Below are 24,643 nucleotides of genomic sequence, written 5' to 3'. Positions count from 1 at the left end.
GCAACCCCACGTGCCGGCACGGAGGGCAGGGAGGGATCAAAGGACGTGCTGGTAACGTACCTTAGGGCTTAGTATTGATATAAATCTAATGATTTGATTTGTGCAAATAAAAATGTGTTTTCAGATAGATCTATTAATTAATGTGAAGTATGGTGATAAGCAAAAAGACGGTATGTAATGGAAAAGTCAGGTGTTACTTTCTCCGCTTCAGCGATCTCCGGCGGCAGCGTAACAGCTCGTCAATTCATGTTCGTGCAAAGGATGAGACGGACAAAAATTACCGATGCATGCCATTCTTTTACTTATTTTCGTGTTGCCAGGTTCACAATGCAACCAGCTCCCGGGTGGAATAATTTGAGTGAACTTAAATAAAGCAGAATACAAACTTTCTCCATCCAATTCAACTACACAGCACACAGGGAGAACGCACATCACATCAGCACATGTGTCGAACTACACTACCCATATTACACTTCGCTGTGGACTACAACACCCATAAATAGCGGTCTTAAAGAGGCCACTTCTATTTCCCCTCTCCTGCAACACTACCCCCACTCTGGATGGTGATTAAACTTAACACCACTCCAGCACCATGACATGACATCAAATACATCAACACACATTTAACAAGGCTTTTACCATAGATTCACAGTGTTAATAGAAGGCAGAAATACATTAAACACAATGTCTACCCATATTTCTCTTTTTTATATATATTAATTTCTCTTCTTTTTTTTTTTCAACAGTCCATAGGCAGCTCCATTGTCAAAGCATACAGTCCATTTAAGCAACTCCGCTCAATGGAGGCACTGGCCGGTATATTCCAACCCCACGTGACAGGGTAAACAGTCCATAAGGTTGGAGGATAGCACGGTGCTGGGAGGGGTTAAAGAGTAGCTTGTAAAGGGGGAGTCCTTTTGTTGAAGAATTAATAATTCAGTCCCAACACGACTAGTGAGGTAGTTATTTAAGTCCAGCTAAGTGACCGGCTGACTTCTCCACTACTGGCCTGTAGAGGTGAAAGAGGTTAACAACAGCCATTGTATACCAATGAAACAAATCATGCCTAATTAAACATACACTTGGCTTGTTTCCTTAACAACAAAAGGGTAAACAACAAAATCCACCCGGGTTACAAAAAGAGAGCACATAAAATATATATATATGACATGCATTTTTTTTTTTTTTTTTTTTTTTACCGATGCAATAGAACAATAACAAATTGTCAACAAAGTATTCTTTTTGGCTCTCTCTTTTTTAAAAACAATTTTTTTATCCTTAATAATCAATTAGTCCAGTCTCCAAACCTCCTCGGTGGTCTCCTGACTCGTTGCGGCCTACCCCTCATTTGGCCGTTAACAGTCCCTGATAAATCCTGTTGCACCGTGCTACCTTCACTCCACTGAACATCCTCTATGTCCTGCTCCGTCATCGGCACACCTGTGTCATCCATGAGAGGCATGCTGTCTGAGCCACCGGAATTTCCGGTTTCCTCCGTGAAGAGACAAGATAAATCCAAGTCAAGTTCAGCTCCATCGGTTTCCAGGTTTGGAGCAGGAACTTCCTGAGGTTGCAAAACTTCTGAGTCTTTAAACACCCAGTTGTTCTCCAGGGGTTGCCGGGAATGGTAAGGTTTGAGCTTGTCATGGTGAACAACTTTTACTTTGGTCCTCGGGTTTTTCTGGATGCGGTACACTAAATCGTCCAGATGTCCCAGGATAAAGTACGGACCATCGTAGTTGGGGAGAAACTTCCTGATTTTGTTTTTCACTCGCTTCGTTCCCTTGACAAGGTACCACACTGCATCACCGACCTTGTAGCGTGTCCTGGCTGCTCTCTTGTCATACTGCTTTTTAGCACGCTCTACTGATTGGCCCAGTGCATCCCTTGCAACTTGATGTGCCAACTCTAACCTTTCTCTCATCTGAACAACATATTGCGGGATTGTTTGAGTCAGTGTGTCGTTGGGGGGCTTTCTTGCGACCAGGTCAATGGGCTCCGTTATCTCCCGTCCAAAGAGCATCATGTTTGGGGTGAATCCAGTTGAACTGTGTTTAGTCGCTCTGTAAGCCATCACAGCATAGGGAACCATTAGATCCCATTCCCAATGACATCGCTCAGAGGTCGTGGCTAGGATTTTCTGCAGAGTGGCGTTAAATCTCTCGACCTGGCCATCTGACTGAGGCCGGAAAGGTGTCGTACGGGTTTTGTCAATGTCGAGCAGCTTACACATTGTTTGGAAGACTTCCGATTCAAAATTGGTGCCCTGGTCGCTATGGAGAGTAAGTGGTGCCCCATAACGGCAGACCCATTCAGCGACTATAACCTCTGCCACAGTGACAGCCTGGTCGTTGGGCAGGGGGTACGCTTCCACCCATTTGGTGAAATAATCCTGCACGACAAGAATGTAACAATTGAAGCGTTCAGTTTCATTCATAGGGCCCATCAAATCAACAGCAATCCTTTCCATGGGGGCACCCACTCGCACGGTGCCCATGGGTGCCTGAGGCCTCTTTAATGGTCGAGCCTTTGCAGCACAACTGGTGCATGTGCGACACCAGAGTGAAACATCTTCTCGCATTTTGTACCAATAATACCTTGTCTGCAGCCGGGACAGCGTTCGCTCCACTCCGAAATGTCCGCCCACTGGGCCCTCGTGCATTTGGTGCATGATATCTTCCCGGAAAACTTGCGGCAGCATAATCTGGGGATAATACTCAGGACTCCCATTTAGGTAGAAACGTCGTACGAGAACGTCATCCTTCAGGTACAGTCTCTGCCACTGACTCCAGTAGGCCTTTGTTGCCGGCCCGTAGGGTGACACATCTTCCCAGGAGGGCCGTTCCTCGCTTTCCCTCATCCACCTCTTGATGGGAGCAATATCAGGATCTGCTGCTTGGGCAGCACACAGTTCTTCAGTAGTCCACCCAGAGAATGAAGTAGTACTGGTGGCGATGGCAGGTTGTACTACCCCCACTTGACAAGACTCCGGGGTTGCTGCGGGTACATTATTTACAGGTTTGTCGTTGAAGTCACACTGGACTGCCTGGTGACAGAGCTGAGGACTACTCAAGATGGGATTCTTAAGGTTGCAGGGGCAAGTTGCACGGCATGGCCTGCGGGAAAGCACATCAGCGTTTTCATGACAGCGCCCCGGGCGATGAACAACTTTGAAGTCATACTCCCCAAGTTTCTCGAGCCATCTGGCCAGCTGTCCCTCCGGTTCTCTCATCCTTATTAGCCACTGTAGGCTACTATGGTCAGTGCGTACAGTAAAGGATCTGCCCAGCAAGTACTGACGGAAATGTGTTGTGAACTCCACTACTGCTAAAAGTTCCCTCCGTGTGGTGCAGTAATTCTGTTCAGTTGGCGTCAGACTCCGACTTCCATATGCTAGAACACGTTCCTCACCTTGCTGCAGCTGAGACAATACAGCCCCGATTCCAAAGTTGCTGGCGTCCGTATCCAGAATAAGATCACCGCTGTCCATAGGGTAGCCAAGAATGGGGGCAGTAGTGAGCAGCTCCTTTAATTTATCAAAGGCCTGTTGGCTGTCAGGAGTCCAGTGAAATCGGGCGTGTTTTCTTAAAAGGTTGTGAAGGGGCTTTGCAACTGTGGCAAAGTCTTTGACAAACCGTCGGTAGTAGGATGCGAGACCCACAAACTGCCGAACTTCATTAACGCTTGTGAGCTGTGGCCACTCTCGAATTTTCCGCACCTTCTCAGGGTCAGTAGCTATACCATGTTCTGAGACGATGTGGCCCAGGTAGACCACCTGGCGGCGGAAGAGACAACACTTGGCGGGTTTTAACTTCAGGTTGGCTTGGCGCAGCCTTTCAAACACCTGGGCCAGGCGCTGGAGCATTTCCTTTACGTCCTTGCCCAGCACGATGATGTCGTCTAGATACACCAGGCAGATTTCCCACTGCATTCCAGCCAGGACACGATCCATTAAGCGCTGGAACGTCGCTGGGGCGTTGCAAAGGCCAAAGGGCATGACGTTCCACTCAAAGAGCCCCTTCCTGCTACAGAACGCAGCTGCTTGTCTCGCCTCTGGGGTCAACTCCACTTGCCAGTAGCCGGAGGCAAGGTCCAATGTGCTAAACCACTTTGCCGTGGACAGAGTATCTAGAGTATCTTGGATTCTTGGGAGTGGGTAGGCGTCTTTTATGGTGCGCTCATTTAGTGCTCGGTAGTCTACACACAGTCGGTACGTTTGGTCTTTCTTTTGCACCATTACGATGGGTGAAGCCCAGCAGCTATTACTTGGGAAGGCTAGGCCAGAATCAAGGTTCTGCTGGATCTGTTCATCTGCACTTTGCTGTTTCTCAAACGCCATTCTACGTGGTTGCTGTTTCACAGGTGGGCCAGGCCGGGTTTGAATGTCATGTTGCCACAAAATCACTTTCCAGAACATTCTCATTCACAGTTCACAGAACGCTCTCCCCACCCTCATCCGGAATGCAGAATCCCTGACAACATTCAAAAGACAGCTGAAGACCAATCTCTTCCGTGAGCACTTAACCTTATAGAGGAAAAAAAAAAAAAAAAAAAAAAAAAAAAAAAAATTTCTTTCCCTTTGAAACATCACTTATCAGGCTTATGCTACTCTGAATAATACCTGAACTTCGTATTTTGAGCACTTCTTGCGTTGTTGTTGCTTTTGCCTCTTTATGATGACTCGCTGAATTTAGTCCTAATTTGTAAGTCGCTTTGGACAAAGGCGTCTGCTAAATGACTAAATGAAATTAAATGAAATGTTGGACAAGGTTTGTGCGGCCGAGATCTGTTGGTCCAGTGGAGAAAACATCACCGTAAGCATGAAGCAGCTCCGCAAGCTCTCGCTGTTCTGCCTCCTTCAGATCTCTTGAACTCTCTGCATACAGCAGCTGTAAGTGACTTGGGACAACCGTGGGAAATGAATCTGTTGGGGGCGGCTCTGCAGTTGAGGCCTGGACTACATCGGCAGTCTGGAGGATTCCAGCAATTACTCCCTTCCTCACCTTCACAGCAACAGTACCTGGATTAAACAGTCTAACAGGAACTTGATTACTTGGCTGGGCACCAATTATGATCCGTGCCACCATCACCTGATGCTTCTCCATGAAGCCTTTAGTTGGACTCAACAGGACGTTGCCCCGTACTTCCTCACGGAAATGTGCATTGCCCGGAACGATGTATTCACGTCCTGCTTCAAGGACAGCTGTGCGTGCTACGCGGACCACGTGTACCCGAGGTTTGTTCTTTGGGTTAAAATACGGAATCTGTTCGCCAAACAGTACAATCTTCTGACTGCCAAAGTCAAGGCGTGCCCGTGCCTGCTCCAAGAATGGATGCCCAAGAATGGCCTCGGTGCCCTCAGCTACATCTGCTACAATGAAATTAACACTGACTGTTTGGGTTCCAACTTGCACTGGAACATCAACTTCCCAGAGGACGTCAACATTTATAGGGCCTATTCCCTGCAGGGTCTGTACAGTGGATAGCTTGAGTGGGGGCCTTACATCAGCCTTGATGGTCTCGTAACAGAGCCGAGGTAACACACTCCTCCTGGCCCCGCTGTCCAACAGAGCACAGACTTCCATGTCATACAACAGCAGATGAATGCACATTTCTGGCCCACTTCCCTTAACTCTGAGAACTGTGGAAGTAGGCTGGGAAACTGCTGGAGTCACACGTTCCAGATTGAGCCTGGGTGAAGGACAGTTGCGCCTCATGTGACCAATGCCCTCAGTTCTGGCATATAATCTCTTCCCAATTGATTTTACTCTTATTGAATTTTCGCTGACGAGGTTTGAATTCTGCTTTTGAGTTTTTCTGTCTCCACGCATGGGTTGACGGCACTGAACTTTCCTCGTCACTCTGATCTGGACATTCACGTACTGCTGCTGCTCTAGTCTTTCTTTCCCTCGATCTTACGGCAGATTGCATAAGTTGGGTTACACTAGTGGCGGTTCGACGTGTGGTTTCATACCTGTATGCAATCTCATAGGCGCGGGCCAGGGAACGTGGTCGCTCTTCCAGCAGTTTTTGCACAATATCAGCATCTCCCATGGCATTAGTGAACACTTTGACACTAATTGAGTCCTGTTCCCTCTCTGAGCGATCTGCATAAGCAATGGAGACTTTTTCGTAAATGTCGTCCCTTAATGCATGGAGTGGCTCACCTGCCCTGCGGACCCTCTGCCTCAGCTCTATTCCAATGGCAGCAGCGTGTTCGGATGAAGGGCTGTATGCCGCCTCCACTTCCTCTACTATGCGGGCATAATCCCAACGGCCGGACCTGGGGTTCTTGTGGATCACTGAACCTGCTGCACCTACTAGACAAAAACTCATCTGCACAGTCATTGTCCTCTCAGACCAATGGTTAGCTCTGGCACAATCCTCAAAGCGGTTTAGAAACTCTCTCCATGAAGTAGAGCCATCAAACTGACCTGGTCGCAGCGTGGGGATCCTTTCTCTGTGATCGCCGCACTCCTCCCCGCTGTCTGATGACAAGTCATAGAATGTCCGACGTGGTTTCCTTACACGTTGGCTGGATTTAGTAAGCTCTGGGAAACAACAGTCATCAACACTGGAAAAGACAGCGTTATTTTCATCCTCACGAATACTATGCTGAGCTGCACAGACATTATGTTTATGTGGCTGGCGATTTATTGTAGGTGTGCCTTGGAGCATCTGTTTGGCTGTAAAATCTGTGCACATTGAGTGTGAGTAGTTTAAATTTGCTGGAGTACTTTGTGTGTAGCACTGTGTATCGATTCCACTGTCGTGCATATTCTCATTTTCCACCCCACTAATAAATGGATTAGTTGCTCTTGCTGTTTGCTGTGATAATTGTGACTCGTAGCAACAGGTGGGCCTGCTTATTGAAACGGACGTAGGGCATGAAGCAAAATTGCATTTAAATGGATTGTTATTATTATCAGTCTTTGACACTTGAGCATCCATTTCATTTAGCCAGTCAACAAATGATACATGTGTTCGTTTTTCATCATTGTCTGTCCTTTCCGACATCGCAGCATTCCACAGGCTGTTCGTATTTAAATGAGAATGTTTCCTCACCACTCGCGTTCTCTCCCGAGTATCCGCCATTTTCATTTCTTCTCTGACAACGTCTGGTTCGGTTCAACAGTTTACAAATGTCCGTATAACTCACCATCTGCGACGAACGAATTACCGAACGAAAAATTACCGATGCATGCCGTTCTTTTACTTATTTTCGTGTTGCCAGGTTCACAATGCAACCAGCTCCCGGGTGGAATAATTTGAGTGAACTTAAATAAAGCAGAATACAAACTTTCTCCATCCAATTCAACTACACAGCACACAGGGAGAACGCACATCACATCAACACATGTGTCGAACTACACTACCCATATTACACTTCGCTGTGGACTACAACACCCATAAATAGCGGTCTTAAAGAGGCCACTTCTATTTCCCCTCTCCTGCAACACAGGGATAACTTTGAACAACGAATGATCAAATTATAAAACTTTTCTGGTTAGATTTGATTAAATAGAGCTTTAGAAGTAAAACCATTTCCTGACAAAATATTGTGATTAATTGAAAAGGCTGAATATATAGTGTTATGATTGTATGTGTTATTCTGATAATTTTGTTATTAATGGGTACAGTCTATCCTAGGGGTGAACAAAATCATGCCGATGGTACGAGTGACGGAAGTTACATTGAGTTAAGGTATGTTTTCTTTTTCTTTCTGAGGACGATAATGTAAAGAGGGTTAAAAGCAGCAGTCATCCGTGTTACGAGATGACGTACAAGGACAGAGGGATTTTTATTTTACTTTTTATTCTTTGTATTTTTATAGAATCAACCAGGGGTGTTGAGTGAATAAAGTATTCTTTATTCCTACTATGCTTATGTCTGAGATGACTGAGGATCTGGTTCTCAGCCAGGAAATAAGATAACAATGTTTATTCATTTTTAGCCCGGTTTCAGATAAAATGCTAAGTTGTTATAATCAAAACTAATGTTAATGAAACCAAATCGTTTATCAGAGGATGATAAAGAGGAGGAATTGTTGTTGGAAAAATTTATATTTTACTTTTTTCTTATTTACTTTCTAAGACATTGTGTGGGTTTTCTTTCAATTCAATCATATGTTTCTCTCCTGGAGTGTATGTGTGCACCTGGTAGGAACAAAGACACACACAGTAAAGGCAGAGGGGTCATTTAGCTTGACCTCACGGGTGTGAAGACAGTTAAGCCCAGGGGGGTTAGAGTGGAAAATTACAGAAGAAGAGACTTTGAAGAAAGGGGTATAAGAAGGCTGTCTGTTTTCTGTGTGAGTTAGGTTTTGCTCCTCTCACTGGGTAGCTGCGGTATTTTGTGACCAAGCCTCTTTTAAAAGAATAAATATCTTTTAAAATACAATTTGAATCCTGATGTCTCTTATGCCGTGATGCTGTCTGTTTAATTATTGTTTTTGCCACAACACTTATATCTCACATTTCTATGAACTCTTACTTTAAAACCAGTGGCACAGAAATATGACCTTTACCATAATAAAGCAAACAGCAATAACCCTAACCCTGTAATGTAGAGTTATGAAAATGACATATACAGTAAATAATTAAACTTTTATTAAAAAAACATGATACACATCTTTAAAATTTAATTTCAGATTTTTCACTATTTTCTTTTTTAATTAATCAAAGATTCACGGTATTGTTCAAAAGTTTGAGGTCGGTGAGATTTTTCAATGTTCCTGAAAGAGTCTCTTCTGCTCATCAAAGCTGTTTATTTGATCAAACATTTCAGTAAAAATAGTGAAATATTATTCTAAATGTAAATCATCTGTTTTCTATGTGAATATATAGTAAAGTGTAATTTATTCCTGTGATCAAAGCTGAATTTTCAGCATCATTACTCCAGTCTTCAGTGTCACATGATCCTTCACAAATCACTCTAATATGATGATTTGATGATCAAGAAACATTTATGATTATTATCAGTGTTGAAAACTGTTCATATTTCTGTGGAAACTGATACATTTTATTTCTCAGGATTCTTTGATGAATAGAAAGTTCAAAAGAACAGTATTTATTTGAAATATAATCTTTTGTAACATTATAAATGTTTTTATTGTCACTTTTGATCAATTTAATGCATTCTTGATGAATAAAAGTATTAATTTATTTTAAAAATCTCACTAAACCCAGACATTTAAACGGTAGTGTATGTTCAACCAGATATTCTCTTCTGCATTCACAAAAGCTTCGCCTGCATGAAAAGATGCGTGTGAGAAAAATAAAAGAGAAGATTCTAATAATCGGTACAATATAACAGATAAAGTCTTGCAGTTACAGAAATAGTTCTTGCAGTATTTTCTCAGTTCAGTCTTTAGCATTGACTGTCAAGCTCCAAATAAAAGGTTTGCTTGAGGAAATGTTGAAGAATTAAAATTTTGGGGTGAATTAACCCTTTAAACTACTGTACTGGAGCTTCAGAAGAGCCTTGACTTCCGCTTGTAAAGCTTACAGCCGCTGGAGATCTGGACCGTACAGCTTCAGTGTGTGTGTGTCTGTGTGTGTGTGTGAGACACTATCTGACGGCCAGCACGCTGAAGAACAGCAGCAGAACCTCCGGCCGGACGCTGGACGCTGAAGACGTCTCGTCTCTGTTCTCCTGCTCCTGAACCGGAGTGTGGGTCGGGTGGGTCGGGTCGGTCGGGTCGGTCCTGAAGGATTCTGATTCTGTGACGCCGGAGCCGGAGCCGGAGCCGCTGCTCTCTTCATCTGAGACTGAGACGGAGGAAAAGATCACGATCTCAACATCATGGACCCGGTTTATGCCAACATTCAAAGATCTGGCTATGAAAAACGTCTCTGGTTACGACTGTAACCCCTGTACCCTAAGAAGAGAACGAGACTGCGTCGGAACGACACTTTGGGGAACGCTCTTAGCGTAACACGTCTGAAGTATGAATGAAACTAATCCAATCCTATTGGTGTTGCGTGATGACGTATTGAGTGACGGCACACACGGAAGCTATAAAGGGACGCCGGCACACAACAGCGTTAGCTTCGCGATGAAGCAAGTCGCTCCCAGGCAGGAGTAGGAGTGACGGAGGGACGCAGTGTCTCGTTCCCTTCTCAGGGAACAGGGGTTACAGTCGGAACCCGAGACGTTCCCTTTCGAGGGAACTCGCACTGCGTCAGAACGACACTTTGGGGAATAAATACCCACTATGCCACAACAAGCCCTGCCTGTCCCAGTGTGAAGCTAGAGTGCCTGGCGTAGAAGGAATGTCCATACTGTAGAACCTTGTGAATGTATGAGGGGTGGCCCAAGGTGAAGGCAAGCTGCGCACCTGATAGGCCATAGATATCGCCTGAACAATCCATTTGCTTGGATGCGGGAAGCCCCTTCTTGGGCGACCCGAAGCACACCAGCCTTCCTCCACTGAGAAGACCTCTGGACATAAATCTTGAGATCTCTCAAAGCGCAAAGCAGGTGAAGTCTCCCATCTTCCGCCGGCACGTGAGGTGGAGGGTGAAACGCCTGCAGAACCGTCGGCTGTGCCACATTAGAGGCACTTTAGGCACATAGCCCGGCCTGGGATGCAAGATAGCCCTAACGTCGCCTGGAGCAAACTCCGGGCACCCGTGAGATATAGAGAGCGCCTGAAGGTCTCCTACTCTCCTCAGAGAAGTAATGGCTGATGAAAAAGCCTCAGCCGACTCCAGAGGTTTGAAGGGGGCCTCGACCAGCCCTTCGAGAACCACTCCCAGGTCCCATGTGGGAACTCTGGTCCGTGTCGCAGGTCTCATCCTTCAAACCCCACGGAGAAAACGTAGGACCCACAGTTTCCATAGCTCTGGCCGAGGGTGAAATATTGAGCCCTCTGACTGTGACAGCAGGACCCTCCTGATGGAAATCTCCAATGGAGGGCCCTCTAGGTGCGATATTATGTCTGAGATCCACACTCGGTCCGGCCACAACGGGGCTACTAGCAGTAGACTGACCCCGTCGCGACGGACCCTCTCCAGAACTCCCGGGAGCAGACCGATCGGGGGAAAGGGTGTGAGGGAGAACCACAGTGGACAGTGTGACGTCTCTCGAGATGCGAACAGATCCACTTCCACTGGGCCGAACCTCTGACATACTGACTCCACCACCTCGGGATGAAGTCTCCATTCCTCTTGTCTCTTGTGACTGGGCCATAATAAGCCAGTCATCTATATAATTTAGCACCCTGATACCCTGAAGCCTCAGCGGAGCTAGAGCTGCATCCATGCATTTGGTAAACGTGGGGAGAGAGCTAGGCCGAATGGGAGAACCCAGTATTGGAAGAGAGAGACAACCACTCATTCTCCGCTGCTTAAACCAGGAGCTCGGCTCATAATGCGCTGGCAGAACAGCGCCCCCTCGAGAACAGCCCATGCATGATCCAATCCCAGCGTAGTCAGATGACATGAGTCAGATGATTATTCCATCTTTTTAATTAATCCAAATTAAATGCAGCCATAATAACCAGACATGTGAAACATGGTCTGAATGATAGGCTGAATTAAAATATTTAACTGCTCAGCCAGATAATATGATTCATTTATTTAACCAGTCTCATAATCTATACGTAAACCTCACTCCTCTGATGTCAATAGGCGCTCTGGCGATGGACGCTAGTGGCTGCAGTCTTTAGCCTCCTTGTTAGAGTGCCTGACTCCCACACCGGAGACCCGGGTTCAAGGGGTTACACATGCCTCGCATCCAAACAGTATCACACACCGATCACGTGTGTCACCTCCTGAAGTTTAACGTGGGCAGGAAGACACACGCTTTCAGCTGTGCTTATAGTAACAATTCAAGTTCCTACAGGACAAACAAAACCAAATAGGACAGACAGTTGACACAGAGCACTTGCTGAAGAGCGAAAAGCTAACTCTGTTGTGTGCCGTCATACGCTACGTCAATAGGATTGGATTCATTAGATTCATACTTCAGACGCGTTACGCTAAGAGTGTTCCCCAAAGTGTCGTTCTGACGCAGTGCGAGTTCCCTCGAAAGGGAACTAACAATGACTAAAGCCGCGTTTCCACCGCAGGAACTCAGGAGTTTAGGGTGGGGCTCGGTGTGTTTCGACCGCAGGAATCAGGGTCTAAATGGAGTTCCGGGTAAATATTTCCCCCTCAGAAAGTCCCTGCTGTTGAGGTATTACTTCTTCAATGTTCAGGAACTTTCAGGGGTGGGACCTGGGCACTCAACATGCTGATTGGTTAGTTCATGCCGCATTTTGATTGGTTGACTCCACGCAGCATTTTATTTCAACCACCATCTGTTGCGGTGCGTGCAGCAACACTTGTTTGCTATTCAAATCAACAATGGAGTTTAAAAAATACGACAGATGTACCGACGACGAGGTTCAGGCTTTATTAAGCTTAATTTCAGAGGATGATATCCATGTTGCGCATAGTCCTATGTCACCGGACTAATTTGCCTAATCTTCCCGGAACTTTATACTGTGGTGGAAACGCAGACAGCAACAAGTCTGGGGGAAAAAAGTTCCTGGGACAGATTGTTTCGGGTAATTTCAGTGGAAACTCTGGAAACCACAGTGAAAGACGGCGATGCTTCCCGCACGACTTCCCAGAAAACCTCATTGTGTCGTTTGATCATCGCACAGATAATCCTCTGCTCTGAGTTCATCAATAAGACACATCAGTGCTTCTGAACACACGTTAGCATTCGTCAGACTTACCGGAGTCCTGGAAGTGGAGGTCAGTGCCGTGGTAAGCGTTCTTCAGCTTGTTGCTCATCATCCGGAGAGCCATGATCTGCTGTCGGACCACAGCGTCGGGTCGGGAAGAGTCTGTGCTGTTATTCTCCTGAAGGATCCATACGTCTTTCTGAACCTCAGGGTCGAACCTGCAAAGCAAAGTCCATGCATAGGGTTCAGCTATTAACGTCAAATAACGTCATTAAAATTAGCCGTGCACACGAATACGCTCATTAACATTAGCTGTGCATATAAATATGCTCATTATTAGCAGTTCACACGAATATACATTAATATTAGTAGCACACATTAATATGCTCATTAATATTCGCAGTTCACACGAATACACATTAATATTCACAGCACACATTAATATGCTCATTAATATTAGCAGCGAACATGAATACACTCATTAATATTAGCAGTTCACACGAATACACATTAATATTAGCAGCATACATTAATATGCTCATTAATATTGGCAGCGAACATGAATACACATTAATATTAGCAGTTCACACGAATATGCTAATTAATATTAGCAGCATACATTAATATGCTCATTAATATTGGCAGCGAACATGAATACACATTAATATTAGCAGTTCACACGAATATGCTAATTCATATTAGCAGCATACATTAATATGCTCATTAATATTAGCAGCGAACATTAATATGCTCATTAATATTAGCAGCGAACATGAATACACTCATTAATTGTACTAGTTCACACGAATACGCTCATTAATATTAGGGGTGTAACGATACATTGATATGGATCGATGCATCGATATAACGTCTAACGATACGATGCATCAATTCCACACGTAAAATATACCTTTATTTTGACACTCTCCACATTCTCACATAACATCCTTCCGCCAAAGCGCACATTTTCGTTTACTCACCAACCATACTGTCTGCCGGTGTGTCTTTATAACGTTAATCTCCTCGTCTGAAATAGACGCCTGACAACACTGACTGAACCCTAAACAAGTTTTTTTCACAAAAGCCGGTATTGTTCGCTGTCAAGGCATCGCAAGTTCATGTTTTACAGCAGAAACAGACAAGCAGTCGCACCCTTGTTGGTGAACACAACACGATACGTCCGGTTTAGTGACTAAGTGCGCAGTATTCAGGTCAGATGTCACTTAAGGCCTCGTTTACACTGTCAGTGAATGTGACCCAATTCCGATTTTTTGCTCATATGTGACACAGATCGGATGTGTTCTATGACAGTGTAAACAGGAAAAAAACGCAAGCATTCGGATATTTCCAGATCGGTTTCAGGCCTCATTCATATGTGGAAATACATCGGATATGTGCCAATGCGACTGTCATGTAAACAGGCAGATCGGATTATCTGAGGCATTAGGCGACGTCTTCGCAGTTTAATTACGAGAGAAACCTTCAAGAGAAACCTTCGTGTCGTCGTAGGAGAGGAATGTGGACAAACGTTGACACAACATATCAAAGGTTGGCTTGCTCATCCAAAAATGTCAGATCCACTGCTCCTCGTTAAAGCCCGCCACAATACGCTCCCGCCAGTCCTGAGATATGCACAGGCTGCAATGATTACTGCTGATTAAATTAACAGGACACTTCACCTAACCTTATTTTATTTCATTTTTATTTGATAGACTCGATTTAGTCTTTAATGCAAAATAATAATAATAAATAAATAAAACATTTTATTTAGAAATTTGGTATTTCATTATTTTGATTAGGGTTACACATACTGACCCTGTTAAGCTGAATAGTTGAACTAAATTACAATTGAATAGCACTATAACATCATAAATAAAATAAAAAAGATAATATTGTATGCCTAAGATTGTGTGTGCAAAGAATATATTATTATACGCAAACAAAGGAGGTCATAATTTAGGCCCCGTTTACACGTACATGGTTATTTTGAAAAATGGAAACATTTCCCTTCGTTTGCGCCCTTCGTTTACACGCAAATGGAGGATTCGCCAATGAAACCGATTCTTTCTAAAAACTCCGGTCAGAGTGGAGATTTTGAAAATCTTCTTTTGTACGTTTGCATGTAAACTGAGAAAAACTGAGTTTTAGGCAGCGACGTCACAGAATGTGACTATTTTCGGGATTCTGATTGGCTAAGGTGGGCTTAAGCTTCTCGTTACACTGCCACCTACAGGTTTGGCAATGCTCTTGACAGCATATACACAGGTTCGTGTGCACGATGTTATTTTTGAAAACGAAGAGGGGTGAAATGTCCGTTTATGAAAATAGCCATCCACGTGTAAACGTAGCATTAGCAAATTGTTTAGAATAGCATAGCAACACAATCATAAGACATTCATTTGAGCTGCTCATGACAGCAGAGAGAAAAAGGCAGGCCAAAAAGGCAAGAATGCTGAGAGTAAGGGTGCGATTGATCTGGCACTGGTCGTTATCAGCCGATGGGAGTTAAAGCAAAAAAAAATTTTTTGACTGAAAAATTTTCCTCGACCAAACCCCATTCCACAGCCTGTCACACACCCAGTTTAAGAACGGAGTACTTGCACATGACCTCTTCTGTTGTAAATGTCCCAATTGGGAGAGGGTGTGCAATTTTCAAAGGACTCTTAAACTGGGTGTGTAAAAGAAAATGTGCGCTTTGGCGGAAGGATGTTACGTGAGAATGTGGAGAGGGTCAAAATAAAGGTGTATATCGATATTTTACGTGTGGAATCGATGCATCCATATCAATGTATCGCTACACCCCTAATTAATAGTAGCAGCGAACATGAATACGCTCATTAATATTCGCAGATAGATGCACTATTATGATGGATAGATGCACTTTTATGATGGACATATGTACTTTTATGATGGACAGATGCACTTTTATGATGGACAGATGCACTTTTATGATGGACAGATGCACTTTTATGATGGATAGATGCACTTTTATGATGGACAGATGTACTTTTATGATGGATAGATGCACTTTTATGATGGACAGATGTACTTTTATGATGGATAGATGCACTTTTATGATGGACAGATGCACTATTATGATGGATAGATGCACTTTTATGATGGATAGATGCACTTTTATGATGGATAGATGCACTTTTATGATGGATAGATGCACTTTTATGATGGACAGATGTACTTTTATGAGGGATAGATGCACTTTTTATGGATTTCTAAACAGAAACAGCCATTCACTGCAATTATAAAGCTTGGAAGAGCCAGGACATTTTTTATTATAACTCTGATTGTATCCGCCTGAAAGAAGAATGTCATATACACCTAGGCTAATTTTCATTTTTGGGTGAACTATCCCTTTAATATTAGCTGCCCACATGAATACTGCTCGAGGAGAACTCGTTCATGAATATGCTTATTAATATGAATATTAACGAGTGTCACCTGCCCTGCTCGATGCCGTTCCAGCAGAACTCGTTCATGAATATGCTCATTAATATGAATATTAACGAGTGTCACCTGCCCTGCTCGAGGCCGTTCCAGCAGAACTCGTTCATGAATATGCTCATTAATATGAATATTAACGAGTGTCACCTGCCCTGCTCGAGGCCGTTCCAGCAGAACTCGTTCATGAATATGCTCATGAATATGAACATTAACGAGTGTCACCTGCCCTGCTCGAGGCCGTTCCAGCAGAACTCGTTCATGAATATGCTCATTAATATGAATATTAACGAGTGTCACCTGCCCTGCTCGAGGCCGTTCCAGCAGAACTCGTTCATGAATATGCTCATTAATATGAATATTAACGGGTGTCACCTGCCCTGCTTGAGGCCGTTCCAGCAGATGAATATGCTCATTAATATGAATATTAACGAGTGTCACCTGCCCTGCTCGAGGCGTTCCAGCAGAACTCGTTCATGAATATGCTCATTAATATGAATATTAACGAGTGTCACCTGCCCTGCTCGAGGCCGTTCCATCAGAACTCGTTCATGAATATGCTCATTAATATGAATATTAACGAGTGTCACCTGCCCTGCTCGAGGCCGTTCCATCAGAACTCGTTCATGAATATGCTCATTAATATGAATATTAACGAGTGTCACCTGCCCTGCTCGAGGCCGTTCCATCAGAACTCGTTCATGAATATGCTCATTAATATGAATATTAACGAGTGTCACCTGCCCTGCTCGAGGCCGTTCCATCAGAAGTCGTTCATGAATATGCTCATTAATATGAATATTAACGAGTGTCACCTGCCCTGCTCGAGGCCGTTCCAGCAGAACTCGTTCATGAATATGCTCATTAATATGAATATTAACGAGTGTCACCTGCCCTGCTCGAGGCCGTTCCAGCAGAACTCGTTCATGAATATGCTCATTAATATGAATATTAACGAGTGTCACCTGCCCTGCTCGAGGCCGTTCCATCAGAACTCGTTCATGAATATGCTCATTAATATGAATATTAACGAGTGTCACCTGCCCTGCTCGAGGTCGTTCCAGCAGAACTCGTTCATGAATATGCTCATTAATATGAATATTAACGAGTGTCACCTGCCCTGCTCGAGGCCGTTCCAGCAGAACTCGTTCATGAATATGCTCATTAATATGAATATTAACGAGTGTCACCTGCCCTGCTCGAGGCCGTTCCAGCAGAACTCGTTCATGAATATGCTCATTAATATGAATATTAACGAGTGTCACCTGCCCTGCTCGAGGCCGTTCCAGCAGAACTCGTTCATGAATATGCTCATTAATATGAATATTAACGAGTGTCACCTGCCCTGCTCGAGGCCGTTCCATCAGAACTCGTTCATGAATATGCTCATTAATATGAATATTAACGAGTGTCACCTGCCCTGCTCGAGGTCGTTCCAGCAGAACTCGTTCATGAATATGCTCATTAATATGAATATTAACGAGTGTCACCTGCCCTGCTCGAGGCCGTTCCAGCAGAACTCGTTCATGAATATGCTCATTAATATGAATATTAACGAGTGTCACCTGCCCTGCTCGAGGCCGTTCCAGCAGAACTCGTTCATGAATATGCTCATTAATATGAATATTAACGAGTGTCACCTGCCCTGCTCGAGGCCGTTCCATCAGAACTCGTTCATGAATATGCTCATTAATATGAATATTAACGAGTGTCACCTGCCCTGCTCGAGGCCGTTCCAGCAGAACTCGTTCATGAATATGCTCATTAATATGAATATTAACGAGTGTCACCTGCCCTGCTCGAGGCCGTTCCAGCAGAACTCGTTCATTAATATGCTCATTAATATTCGCAGTTCACACGAATACACATTAATATTCACAGCACACATTAATATGCTCATTAATATTAGCAGCGAACATGAATACACTCATTAATATTAGCAGTTCACACGAATACACATTAATATTAGCAGCATACATTAATATGCTCATTAATATTGGCAGCGAACATGAATACACATTAATATTAGCAGTTCACACGAATATGCTAATTCATATTAGCAGCATACATTAATATGCTCATTAATATTAGCAGCGAACATTAATATGCTCATTAATATTAGCAGCGAACATGAATACACTCATTAATTGTACTAGTTCACACGAATACGCTCATTAATATTAGGGGTGTAACGATACATTGATATGGATCGATGCATCGATATAACGTCTAACGATACGATGCATCAATTCCACACGTAAAATATACCTTTATTTTGACACTCTCCACATTCTCACATAACATCCTTCCGCCAAAGCGCACATTTTCGTTTACTCACCAACCATACTGTCTGCCGGTGTGTCTTTATAACGTTAATCTCCTCGTCTGAAATAGACGCCTGACAACACTGACTGAACCCTAAACAAGTTTTTTTCACAAAAGCCGGTATTGTTCGCTGTCAAGGCATCGCAAGTTCATGTTTTACAGCAGAAACAGACAAGCAGTCGCACCCTTGTTGGTGAACACAACACGATACGTCCGGTTTAGTGACTAAGTGCGCAGTATTCAGGTCAGATGTCACTTAAGGCCTCGTTTACACTGTCAGTGAATGTGACCCAATTCCGATTTTTTGCTCATATGTGACACAGATCGGATGTGTTCTATGACAGTGTAAACAGGAAAAAAACGCAAGCATTCGGATATTTCCAGATCGGTTTCAGGCCTCATTCATATGTGGAAATACATCGGATATGTGCCAATGCGACTGTCATGTAAACAGGCAGATCGGATTATCTGAGGCATTAGGCGACGTCTTCGCAGTTTAATTACGAGAGAAACCTTCAAGAGAAACCTTCGTGTCGTCGTAGGAGAGGAATGTGGACAAACGTTGACACAACATATCAAAGGTTGGCTTGCTCATCCAAAAATGTCAGATCCACTGCTCCTCGTTAAAGCCCGCCACAATACGCTCCCGCCAGTCCTGAGATATGCACAGGCTGCAATGATTACTGCTGATTAAATTAACAGGACACTTCACCTAACCTTATTTTATTTCATTTTTATTTGATAGACTCGATTTAGTCTTTAATGCAAAATAATAATAATAAATAAATAAAACATTTTATTTAGAAATTTGGTATTTCATTATTTTGATTAGGGTTACACATACTGACCCTGTTAAGCTGAATAGTTGAACTAAATTACAATTGAATAGCACTATAACATCATAAATAAAATAAAAAAGATAATATTGTATGCCTAAGATTGTGTGTGCAAAGAATATATTATTATACGCAAACAAAGGAGGTCATAATTTAGGCCCCGTTTACACGTACATGGTTATTTTGAAAAATGGAAACATTTCCCTTCGTTTGCGCCCTTCGTTTACACGCAAATGGAGGATTCGCCAATGAAACCGATTCTTTCTAAAAACTCCGGTCAGAGTGGAGATTTTGAAAATCTTCTTTTGTACGTTTGCATGTAAACTGAGAAAAACTGAGTTTTAGGCAGCGACGTCACAGAATGTGACTATTTTCGGGATTCTGATTGGCTAAGGTGGGCTTAAGCTTCTCGTTACACTGCCACCTACAGGTTTGGCAATGCTCTTGACAGCATATACACAGGTTCGTGTGCACGATGTTATTTTTGAAAACGAAGAGGGGTGAAATGTCCGTTTATGAAAATAGCCATCCACGTGTAAACGTAGCATTAGCAAATTGTTTAGAATAGCATAGCAACACAATCATAAGACATTCATTTGAGCTGCTCATGACAGCAGAGAGAAAAAGGCAGGCCAAAAAGGCAAGAATGCTGAGAGTAAGGGTGCGATTGATCTGGCACTGGTCGTTATCAGCCGATGGGAGTTAAAGCAAAAAAAAATTTTTTGACTGAAAAATTTTCCTCGACCAAACCCCATTCCACAGCCTGTCACACACCCAGTTTAAGAACGGAGTACTTGCACATGACCTCTTCTGTTGTAAATGTCCCAATTGGGAGAGGGTGTGCAATTTTCAAAGGACTCTTAAACTGGGTGTGTAAAAGAAAATGTGCGCTTTGGCGGAAGGATGTTACGTGAGAATGTGGAGAGGGTCAAAATAAAGGTGTATATCGATATTTTACGTGTGGAATCGATGCATCCATATCAATGTATCGCTACACCCCTAATTAATAGTAGCAGCGAACATGAATACGCTCATTAATATTCGCAGATAGATGCACTATTATGATGGACAGATGCACTTTTATGATGGACAGATGCACTTTTATGATGGACAGATGCACTTTTATGATGGATAGATGCACTTTTATGATGGACAGATGTACTTTTATGATGGATAGATGCACTTTTATGATGGACAGATGTACTTTTATGATGGATAGATGCACTTTTATGATGGACAGATGCACTATTATGATGGATAGATGCACTTTTATGATGGATAGATGCACTTTTATGATGGATAGATGCACTTTTATGATGGATAGATGCACTTTTATGATGGACAGATGTACTTTTATGAGGGATAGATGCACTTTTTATGGATTTCTAAACAGAAACAGCCATTCACTGCAATTATAAAGCTTGGAAGAGCCAGGACATTTTTTATTATAACTCTGATTGTATCCGCCTGAAAGAAGAATGTCATATACACCTAGGCTAATTTTCATTTTTGGGTGAACTATCCCTTTAATATTAGCTGCCCACATGAATACTGCTCGAGGAGAACTCGTTCATGAATATGCTTATTAATATGAATATTAACGAGTGTCACCTGCCCTGCTCGATGCCGTTCCAGCAGAACTCGTTCATGAATATGCTCATGAATATGAACATTAACGAGTGTCACCTGCCCTGCTCGAGGCCGTTCCAGCAGAACTCGTTCATGAATATGCTCATTAATATGAATATTAACGAGTGTCACCTGCCCTGCTCGAGGCCGTTCCAGCAGAACTCGTTCATGAATATGCTCATTAATATGAATATTAACGGGTGTCACCTGCCCTGCTTGAGGCCGTTCCAGCAGATGAATATGCTCATTAATATGAATATTAACGGGTGTCACCTGCCCTGCTTGAGGCCGTTCCAGCAGATGAATATGCTCATTAATATGAATATTAACGAGTGTCACCTGCCCTGCTCGAGGCGTTCCAGCAGAACTCGTTCATGAATATGCTCATTAATATGAATATTAACGAGTGTCACCTGCCCTGCTCGAGGCCGTTCCATCAGAACTCGTTCATGAATATGCTCATTAATATGAATATTAACGAGTGTCACCTGCCCTGCTCGAGGCCGTTCCATCAGAACTCGTTCATGAATATGCTCATTAATATGAATATTAACGAGTGTCACCTGCCCTGCTCGAGGCCGTTCCATCAGAACTCGTTCATGAATATGCTCATTAATATGAATATTAACGAGTGTCACCTGCCCTGCTCGAGGCCGTTCCATCAGAAGTCGTTCATGAATATGCTCATTAATATGAATATTAACGAGTGTCACCTGCCCTGCTCGAGGCCGTTCCAGCAGAACTCGTTCATGAATATGCTCATTAATATGAATATTAACGAGTGTCACCTGCCCTGCTCGAGGCCGTTCCAGCAGAACTCGTTCATGAATATGCTCATTAATATGAATATTAACGAGTGTCACCTGCCCTGCTCGAGGCCGTTCCATCAGAACTCGTTCATGAATATGCTCATTAATATGAATATTAACGAGTGTCACCTGCCCTGCTCGAGGTCGTTCCAGCAGAACTCGTTCATGAATATGCTCATTAATATGAATATTAACGAGTGTCACCTGCCCTGCTCGAGGCCGTTCCAGCAGAACTCGTTCATGAATATGCTCATTAATATGAATATTAACGAGTGTCACCTGCCCTGCTCGAGGCCGTTCCAGCAGAACTCGTTCATGAATATGCTCATTAATATGAATATTAACGAGTGTCACCTGCCCTGCTCGAGGCCGTTCCAGCAGAACTCGTTCATGAATATGCTCATTAATATGAATATTAACGAGTGTCACCTGCCCTGCTCGAGGCCGTTCCATCAGAACTCGTTCATGAATATGCTCATTAATATGAATATTAACGAGTGTCACCTGCCCTGCTCGAGGTCGTTCCAGCAGAACTCGTTCATGAATATGCTCATTAATATGAATATTAACGAGTGTCACCTGCCCTGCTCGAGGCCGTTCCAGCAGAACTCGTTCATGAATATGCTCATTAATATGAATATTAACGAGTGTCACCTGCCCTGCTCGAGGCCGTTCCATCAGAACTCGTTCATGAATATGCTCATTAATATGAATATTAACGAGTGTCACCTGCCCTGCTCGAGGCCGTTCCAGCAGAACTCGTTCATGAATATGCTCATTAATATGAATATTAACGAGTGTCACCTGCCCTGCTCGAGGCCGTTCCATCAGAACTCGTTCATGAATATGCTCATTAATATGAATATTAACGAGTGTCACCTGCCCTGCTCGAGGCCGTTCCAGCAGAACTCGTTCATGAATATGCTCATTAATATGAATATTAACGAGTGTCACCTGCCCTGCTCGAGGCCGTTCCATCAGAACTCGTTCATGAATATGCTCATTAATATGAATATTAACGAGTGTCACCTGCCCTGCTCGAGGCCGTTCCATCAGAACTCGTTCATGAATATGCTCATTAATATGAATATTAACGAGTGTCACCTGCCCTGCTGGAGGCCGTTCCAGCAGAACTCGTTCATGAATATGCTCATTAATATGAATATTAACGAGTGTCACCTGCCCTGCTCGAGGCCGTTCCAGCAGAACTCGTTCATGAATATGCTCATTAATATGAATATTAACGAGTGTCACCTGCCCTGCTCGAGGCCGTTCCATCAGAACTCGTTCATGAATATGCTCATTAATATGAATATTAACGAGTGTCACCTGCCCTGCTCGAGGCCGTTCCATCAGAACTCGTTCATGAATATGCTCATTAATATGAATATTAACGAGTGTCACCTGCCCTGCTGGAGGCCGTTCCAGCAGAACTCGTTCATGAATATGCTCATTAATATGAATATTAACGAGTGTCACCTGCCCTGCTCGAGGCCGTTCCAGCAGAACTCGTTCATGAATATGCTCATTAATATGAATATTAACGAGTGTTACCTGCCCTGCTGGAGGCCGTTCCAGCAGAACTCGTTCATGAATATGCTCATTAATATGAATATTAACGAGTGTCACCTGCCCTGCTCGAGGCCGTTCCAGCAGAACTCGTTCATGAATATGCTCATTAATATGAATATTAACGAGTGTCACCTGCCCTGCTCGAGGCCGTTCCAGCAGAACTCGTTCATGAATATGCTCATTAATATGAATATTAACGAGTGTTACCTGCCCTGCTCGAGGCCGTTCCAGCAGAACTCGTTCATGAATATGCTCATTAATATGAATATTAACGAGTGTTACCTGCCCTGCTCGAGGCCGTTCCAGCAGAACTCGTTCATGAATATGCTCATTAATATGAATATTAACGAGTGTCACCTGCCCTGCTCGAGGCCGTTCCAGCAGAACTCGTTCATGAATATGCTCATTAATATGAATATTAACGAGTGTTACCTGCCCTGCTCGAGGCCGTTCCAGCAGTTCTCGTTCTCCACCGTCGCCACATGCTCCTCCTGACAGATCGACTCGGGGAGTGACGACCAGAACTTCCTGAACCGCATCAACTTCTCCTTGATGTCCGTCACCTGATGATGAAGACATGAGGAAGACCATTAGAACAACTCATCTTTCACACACACACACACACACACACACACACACACACACACACACACACACACACACACACACACACACACAGCTTTTACTGACAGAAACTATATTCAAATGATTCCAAAGGTGATTAAATTCCATCATTCCAGACGTTTCAGTCAATGTTTTAGAATCAGTGAGATACTTTTATAGTTTTTATTTTTATATTTTTTGTCTTTTTATTCGTTTTTATTTTTTATTTGTCTATGTAGTTTTTATAAATAAAAAAAAATAGTACATCAAATGAAAATGTTTCCTTAACTAGCTGAAATATTAATGCATTTCTTTGTTATTTTATTTCAGTTAATGCTTATTTTATATCAAGTAAAAAAAAAATGTGTTAACTATAATAACCTTGGTTTCAATATCTCAATGTTCTTAATGGTTCACACTTTCTCTAACCAATGAATTTACTTAACTTTTCTTTTTTTAAATTTGACTATTTTAGAGGTTCCTCGTTTTGTTTCGGAGGTCAAACACACTATAATCTCCTCAATCTCCTCAATCTCCACTTCAGCATCAGCTGTTTTCTCTCAGTGTCTCTCTAAGCCCCGCCTCTCTGAGAGCTGCTCTGCTCTGATTGGTCAGAAAGCAAACGCTCATTATCAGTCTGAATCTCAGCTCTTGATCACAGTGATACGAACAGTAATGATGGCGTGGGTTTTACCGTATCAATCTCATCAAAGCGGATTTTCTCTGTCAGCAGAAAA

The 24,643-nt window shown here is 43.3% G+C and overlaps 1 protein-coding gene across 1 annotated transcript; it reads right to left on the bottom strand.

The window, feature by feature from the left end:
* Positions 1 to 8,640: 8,640 nt before the first annotated feature.
* gpc6b (glypican 6b) lies at positions 8,641 to 23,872 on the bottom strand. The gene is made up of 3 exons (XM_082176010.1): positions 23,736 to 23,872; positions 12,728 to 12,894; positions 8,641 to 9,770 (listed from the first exon to the last, which is right to left on the bottom strand). The coding sequence occupies exons 1-3, from the start codon at positions 23,840 to 23,842 to the stop codon at positions 9,571 to 9,573; spliced, it is 474 nt and encodes a 157-aa protein (XP_082032136.1). The 5' UTR covers positions 23,843 to 23,872; the 3' UTR covers positions 8,641 to 9,570.
* Between the last annotated feature and the right edge of the window lie 771 nt (positions 23,873 to 24,643).

This window comes from Leuciscus leuciscus (genome assembly GCF_965113295.1).
Source record: "Leuciscus leuciscus genome assembly, chromosome: 7".
NCBI classification, from domain to species: Eukaryota; Metazoa; Chordata; class Actinopteri; order Cypriniformes; family Leuciscidae; genus Leuciscus; species Leuciscus leuciscus.
Note: the sequence above shows the minus strand (reverse complement) of the source record. Positions and strands in the feature narration are given on the sequence as shown.